Below are 7,500 nucleotides of genomic sequence, written 5' to 3' on the forward strand. Positions count from 1 at the left end.
TAAAAGTTGTTTTAGATCACAAATGTATTTACACCGAATTTGAATATTTTAACTTTTTAGCATTTTAAAGTAAATTAGTTACCAGTCGTGAAGTGAACTTTCGCAGAAGTGAACAACTTGTGTTTCGCGCGCTCATATGACCTTAGCAGTTGCGAGCGCCGTAAAACCTTATACTACTACTACTAGAATCCAATCAGGGGCCCGACATTGTGTCCTGCAGAAGGGCACTTTAAACGAATTTTCCTCACTTCACCCAGGTAGAAATAAGTACCCGGTTATAAACAAAAAAATATCTTGCAATTTAGTTTGTGTTTGAATGTGTGAAATCTGCAGCTTGCATTGTATGCTTCCTGGGAATCTGAGAACTTTTCTTAGTCTTCTGGGATAATACTAGTTGTACAGGGCATAGAGCACCCTGTTGAGGGTGGATATGCGCTATGTAAATGTAACTGCTTATATTGTTGATGCGTATTTTCTTTAAGATAACTCGTCTCTTCTGAAGAGACTTGAAGGTTTTCGTGAGCCTCTTCTAGACATAACATGGTGGAGTTGTTAATTTATTGTCTCCATTGTTCCTCACACAAACAAGAGAGTCTTTGGTGTAGGGGTTAGGAACTTCGCCATAGCGCGCAGAAGACCAGACTTGGATTCTCGTAAGGTGAGAATTTTTATCGAACATCTCGGTCTTTCTGCTGGGGTGTTGTATCCCTCTCAGTCGGGGGTTTGATTTTGATAGGCAGGTTCGAAGCCTCCCTTCTAAGTTATCTAAATTGAATCCCTGGAAGCGTAAAAACACCTACATAACTTGTTGGTATGTTTGTTTGTTTTTAGTTAAGACCAGTTTGCCAAGAAAAGTTGCATGTTCTGGGGTGGTAATTCATGAATCCGTCCAGCCCAGTGCATTTATCATCAGTTTTTAGTTTAAGTAAGAGTTTTACGGCACTTACTACAAGAATAGTTCATATAAGTGCCGAACAGTAGAGGTATTACAAGGGGCTAATATACAAAGAAAAGAAGGAGGGAAGATAAAGAATATAGTTGTCTGATGGGAAAGAAAGAGCAAACAACACAACAGCACCCGCCACCCGCCCGCCATTTTTCATTATAATCAAGCAACAGACAATACGCTAGTAGCACAAACGTTTAGGGTGCAGGAAGTTTTCACTGGAGTCTCTGGTGTAATGGTAAGATTTTCTGCCGTTGCCATCCAAACGATTTGAGTTCGATTCCCAGACAGGGTCGTAGCAGTTCTGAACCGTGTTCATCGTAGTATAAAATAGGAAGAGACATGTAGTAGGCATTATCCCAAGCTGCCTCACTCTCTCTCTATTTTTTCATAGACTTCTTTCTCGGGAGATTTTAGGCACTGTGATAATAATAAAACAGCTGTACGTTCTATTTGAGGACTTTGATGCCCCACCAGCTTTCGTTGTTCTCCTCTAAATTCATAATGATAGAGAAAGATGTGCCTAGAGGGATTTGAGTTCATGTTTGTTTCCTACCTGGATACGAGCAAAGGAGATCTATATTTTGCGTCAAATTTGTAACTACCTTACGAAAACCGTACAATGGTATTCATACATTGATTCTAAGAGTTTCTGTAATTTTAAACAGAGCAAAAAAACTCGCATTTCAGACATCAGTAGAAGGTTTATTTTTATTAAGAAAAACAGTATTCGTAAAAAAAAATTTTTTTAAGTGAAGTATGTTGGAATGTATATTATTTTGTTACAAAAGTAACACACGACAAAAGAAAAAAAATTCCAACAATGGGAAAAGCAATAGTCAAAGATTACCATTCAAGGACAATGTGAAATAAAACAAACAGAATCAACTTCAGGACACTAATAACCAACAGAATGAAAGGAAAACAGAATAATACAAATAAAACGGTGCAAATTAAAGAGGTACAGGGTGAGAATGGCAGTTAAGTGCATAATTATCTTGAACATTAATTGCTGAGACTCATTTTTAAAACTTTGTTTAAAAAACTCTAATGGCTGACCAGTTGGCTAATTGCAGTTCTGATAAATGTTGAAAAAGAAATTCTTTTGGAGTAGCCACTGTTACGAGAAAGTTATAATCAACATTTGAATAACATAATGGTGAAAAGTCTTAAAACATTCAATAACAGTAAAACTCCCGCACCAAGTATAGACGTACGGAGTGTTCAAAAAACAATAAATAATAAATATATATATCTGTATACGTGCAGAACTTACGGCTGTGCTCATTGTATAGCTAAAACTGCAGGGGAAAACACAGTATTAAACAAAATCATACCCCCCCCCCCCCTTCTAAAATCAACAAATTATAGTTGAGTTTTCCTCGCTATCTGATGTCTTAATAATTTTTTGTCGAAACGCAATATTATGTCAATAATTGAAATAATAATAATATGATCTTTTACTCCGTGCGTTGCGAAGAAGATATCGCCCTTGAAGGAGTTGCATAATTTCTTTTTATTTCTTTTTTTTTAAATTTCTTTTTCTTTTATTTTCCTAATTGGAAAAAATAATGGTTTGGCAAGCTTATAGTGCTTCTTTTACCACAATAAGTTTATTTAATGCCCCCATCTTTGATATGATCCCTCTTTGGTTTCCTCTGTGTTTGGCACATGGGAGGGTTTGAGGTACTGGTAGTAGCTGTTGGCGGGGCGGTAGACGGGCTTGTAGACGGTTGTCACCTGAGGTAAGATAAGATGAGATAAGATAAGATGAGATGGTGATGAGTAAAGATAAGATAAGATAAGATAAGATAAAACAAGTCAAGATACGATTACACAACATAACGTAACGTATGATAACATACGACAAGATAAGAATTTTAGTATAAGTTTCAGTTTGAATTGAGTAACGAGAATCACATTGACACAATAATGATCATTTATTAGTGTTGGGAAAAAGAAAGACAGATACACAGAGACACTGAGTTAAATAAAGTAAAGAAGTTGGACCTTCCAGTGCCACCCTCCATCCAATCGCCAAGTATATCGTTTATATCGTAAAGATATTATAATAAAATTTTACCAAGCGGCAGACGTCAGAGATACCATATTATTTAGCCTCTCTGTGTTTGTTTGAGGAAAGAGAAGTTCATCAACGCAATCATGGACATAATTTCGAGCTGCGAAAAAGTAAGACAGACGGACAGACAGACAGACAGACAGACAGACAGACAGACAGACAGACAGACAGACAGACGGATAGAAACAACAGAGGGAAAGTAGAGAAGTTGGGCCTACCAGTGGCACCCTCCAAATATACGCAATATATTTGAAGCTAAATACCTAATCACTATTCTGATAGCAATCCAATGATATTGTGACAGTGAACTCTTTAAAGGTCAAAGAAATGAAAGTCGATTGAGGAGTAGTGCCAGGTTCTGTGGTGCAGCGGTTAGATGCTTCACTGTCGCACGTATTGGGAGGGGGAGGAGAGGGGGGGAGTTTGATTCCCGAGTGGGAAAATTTTTTTATAGAGAGTCTCGGTCTTTCTGCATGGATGTTGTGGTCGCTTTTAAGGACAAGCTGGCTAACCCAGATTTCGGGGTTTTCCAGAAATCTTGACCTACACCAAAAGTGGGCCTTGCGCTACCTATAGAAGAAGTTTGGTTTCATTGGTGTGTATATTTGTTTGGTTATAGAGAAAACTCTTTGAAAGAAAGTGAACACGGGGCAAGAACGTTACCTTCGATTTTCTCAAAAGAACATTTTTCGGGATAGCTCCTTTGTGCTTAAAAGCGACCTTGTATCCTTTTCAGCCCTGGTCGGCCCTGAAGGGTCGGAAGCTTGCCCCCTTTTTAAAGAAACGATCTAAATTGTGTCGATGAGAGCGTAAAACACCTAATATTTAGAAAACAAAAAAGTTGGTATGATACCTGGACTCCACTGACGGGTTCTTCATAACGCTTCTGGCTGTCGTAGTTGTTGTAGGGCCTGTGTTGCACCTTCTCGCCAGAGTTGTAGTAGTAATAACGGTCTTGCTCAGCCTTGGCCTCGCCTTTGTAGTATTTCTCGCTGCTACCGTAATGTTGGTACTCGGGTTGCTGGTATTCGGGTTGCTGGTACTCGGGTTGATGGTACTCGGGTTGCTGGTATTCGGGTTGCTGGTACTCGGGTTGATGGTATTCGGGTTGCTGGTACTCGGGTTGATGGTACTCGGGTTGATGGTATTCGGGTTGGTGGTATTCGGGTTGGTGGTATTCGGGTTGGTGGTACTCGGGTTGGTGGTACTCGGGTTGTTGGTATTCGGGTTGCTGGTATTCGGGCTGCTCGTGGTGGTACACGGGAGTGGGACGATACACGGGTTTGCTGGGGTATTGTACCTGGTGGTAGCTGGGGGTGGAAGGATATTGGCTCTGGCTGGGGTAGTATTCTTGTTTTCCCCAGTATACGGGCTTGTGTTCGGGCTGCTTGTAGTGGCCGTTACCGTAATCGTAATTTCCGGTGGCGTAGTGGCCGGTATGGACCTTGTCGTCATGCCCGTACTTGTTGTCAGAATCGTAGTCGACAGAGAAGTCTGGGACCTGGGCCTCGGGTACTGGCTCCTTCACGACGCCGTAGTGGGGGTCATAGGTCACCTTGACCACTGGCTTCTTGTCACATGGCACGTTGTAGGAGTGGTCACAGGTGAGCAGGGTCTGGGACCAGCGGGTTCCTGCCGGGCAGTTGAAGAGATAACCTTTGCCCCAGGAACATCTGTAGAACTTGGTGCAGTCGTTGGCGTCAGGGTAGAAGTTGAAGAGGGTGGGGCATGTGAAGGTGGCTGGGGGGAGGAGGGAGGGGAGAGGAGGGAGTAAAAGGGGTAGTAGGGTTGTGGGGTTGAGTCAGGGGTTTTAGTTTTAACAAGATGTATTTTTGTTGTGGTTGTTTTGTTGTGGTTATTTTCTTGTAGATGTTTTTGGTCAGTGTTTTATGGCGCTATCAAGTGCATGATGTCATGTGCACGCGTAACAAGAGTTTTACGACATTTGCTGCCGAAGGTTAGAGGTGTTACAAGAGAGGGGGTTGTGTAGGGTTGTGGGGTGAGTCAGGGTGTTTTGCTTTAGAAAGAGTTTTACAGCAACATAAATATATCATATGAGTGTCGAAGATTACAGGTGTTACCAGAGAGCAACACACAAACGAATGGCGCTCATATGACTTTTTGCAGTTGCGAGCGCCGTAAAACCTCTACTAAAACTAAAACACAAAAGAAAGAAGGAGGACAGATGAGGATGATATATTATGATCGATGGCAAGGGATTGTGGAGGTTGGAAGGTCAGTCAGGGTAGGAGGAGGAAATAAGGCAGGAGGTCGGTGTGGAAGTTGTGAATTAAGTAATGAGTTGGTGACGAGGAGGGTTATAAGGTGAGTCCAGGGGTGTTGAAGGAAAGGCATTCGTGCAAAGTGCCTGGCAGACAGATATAAATACACACCAACACACACACACACACACACACACACACACACACACACACACACACACACATGCACACTCACACAAGCACACACCTGCACACACACACACAAACACACACACACACACACACACATGCACACACACACACACGCACACACACACATGCACACACACACACACACACACACACACACACACACACACACACAAACACATACACACTAACACAAACACAGGGAAAATACAAGAAAATCAACAGTTGTTCGCTACTCACCCAATGAAAGACCGAAATAGGCCGTCAGACCTGGAAAAAGATATGAGGATAAAAAAACGATTTTATGCATTTGTACATTATTTTAATACTTTCTCTCATCAAGGATGGTAAGATGGAATTGGGAAAGGTGAATGGACTAGTGGGCTTTCTGCGTGTTTCTCGACGGTTTCATCGTGGGTCAGAATAAACAAGAGTTAAATACAACATAACCATGCAACAGGCGATACAACAAAGAAAAGAAAGACGTTTCCTTCTATCATCTGCACCGCAAGGTAGTTTTGTTTGTTTCTTTGTTGTTGGTTGTTGGATATGTGGTTTTTGTTCGTCTGTTTGTTTGTTTGTTTGTATCAAAATCTGGGCAATTAAGATATATCTTGTCTTATCTTATCTTATCTTATCCTGTCTTATCATATCTTATCTTGTCTTATCTTATCTTATCTTATTGGGTTTTTTGTATTTCGACACAATAATGGTCATTTTGTGCTGAGGGAAAAGTAAGGCAGATTGACAGAAACAACAAAGGGAAAGTGGAGAAGTAGGACCTACTAGGGAAAGAAAAAAGTAAAACAGACAGACAAACAGAGAAACAGACAAACAAACAGACAGACAGATAAACAGAAACAAATGTTGGAAAGCAAAGATGTGGGACCAACTAGTGAGGGAAAGAAAGTAAGGCAGACAGACCAACACACCGAAACAACAGTGGGGAAGCACAGAAGTAGGAACTACCAGTGACTCCTTCCAACCACCCTCACCACAGACAGCAGAAGTCAGAAAAAAGTACAAGTAAATAAAGTAAACCCCTGTCGTTTTGCTATAATGTACTACCCCATAGAGCGCAGTATTGGTTTACTAAACCTGGTGAGCTGAGTCAAGAGACCCTGGTCTCAGAACCGAGTCAATGTTGTGTTGATACTAGCGTTAAAAAGACAACATGATCTATTAATTAAATGACGATGGTGCGGCAGTTGGTGTTTTTTGCGTCTGTTTCCGATAGAGAAAACGATACTCAATGAACTAGGTCAAGGTGGAGTGTTCAGGTCATGATAATCTATAGAAGAACTCAAGCAGAAGAGGAGCGCGCACCGCATTCCCGGCAACATTGGGCGCTCTAAGAGTCAGTGCCTTCCTATTTACTTTTGATCGTGTGTAGGATAAATTTCATGTGCGTGCTTTTGTTTTATTTATTGTTTTGTAGTTGTTGTTGTTGGTGTTCTTTGTATTTAGGGTTCTTTGGGGTAGATTTTCTTAACGGCCCATTTGACACTATTTAGATCATTTAGTTGATTTGTTGATTACAGAGAACAAGCAGAATAACGTCCAGCTTTCGCAGGAACTAATCTTACAAGCCTGAACCCGTTCTGAGAGTGAGTTTTAAGGTCTAAAATTGCTAAATCGACAGCGTGTAAAATTCTATAATATCTTGAAGACAAGACTTGGTTGTGATGATACTGTGTTGTATTCATTGAGATTCTTGGGCCAGGTAAAAATATCTCAAATAGATTAGAGAAACTGCTGCTGTAGGGAAAGGTACAGAGAAAGAGGTGCAGAGTAAGACAAAGAACAGCATACACAGAAGGCTTAACAACTCTGCAACGAATAACACAGAGCGAAAGCCCAAGCTTATCAAGAAGACAGACAAGAGCAAGGAATGGGCTACCATGATCGTCAATGTCTGCTCCAGACCTGACACCTGAAGAATAAGAAGAATACTAACCTAAGGATTCGTATATCTATATGCACCATTATAGAACGGTGTCCCCCAAAGAAGGTCAATGAAGTGGAATTTATTTTACATTTTTCTGTATTATGGAAACACTTTT

The 7,500-nt window shown here is 40.9% G+C and overlaps 1 protein-coding gene across 1 annotated transcript; it reads right to left on the reverse strand.

Annotated features, from left to right (window-relative positions):
* Window positions 1-1,918: 1,918 nt before the first annotated feature.
* On the reverse strand, window positions 1,919-6,104 carry LOC101850791 (early nodulin-75). The gene is made up of 3 exons (XM_013080695.1): window positions 5,678-6,104; window positions 3,880-4,766; window positions 1,919-2,686 (listed from the first exon to the last, which is right to left on the reverse strand). The coding sequence occupies exons 1-3, from the start codon at window positions 5,745-5,747 to the stop codon at window positions 2,564-2,566; spliced, it is 1,080 nt and encodes a 359-aa protein (XP_012936149.1). The 5' UTR covers window positions 5,748-6,104; the 3' UTR covers window positions 1,919-2,563.
* Between the last annotated feature and the right edge of the window lie 1,396 nt (window positions 6,105-7,500).

The sequence above is a fragment of the Aplysia californica genome, unplaced genomic scaffold (assembly GCF_000002075.1).
Source record: "Aplysia californica isolate F4 #8 unplaced genomic scaffold, AplCal3.0 scaffold00096, whole genome shotgun sequence".
Lineage (NCBI taxonomy): Eukaryota > Metazoa > Mollusca > Gastropoda > Aplysiida > Aplysiidae > Aplysia > Aplysia californica.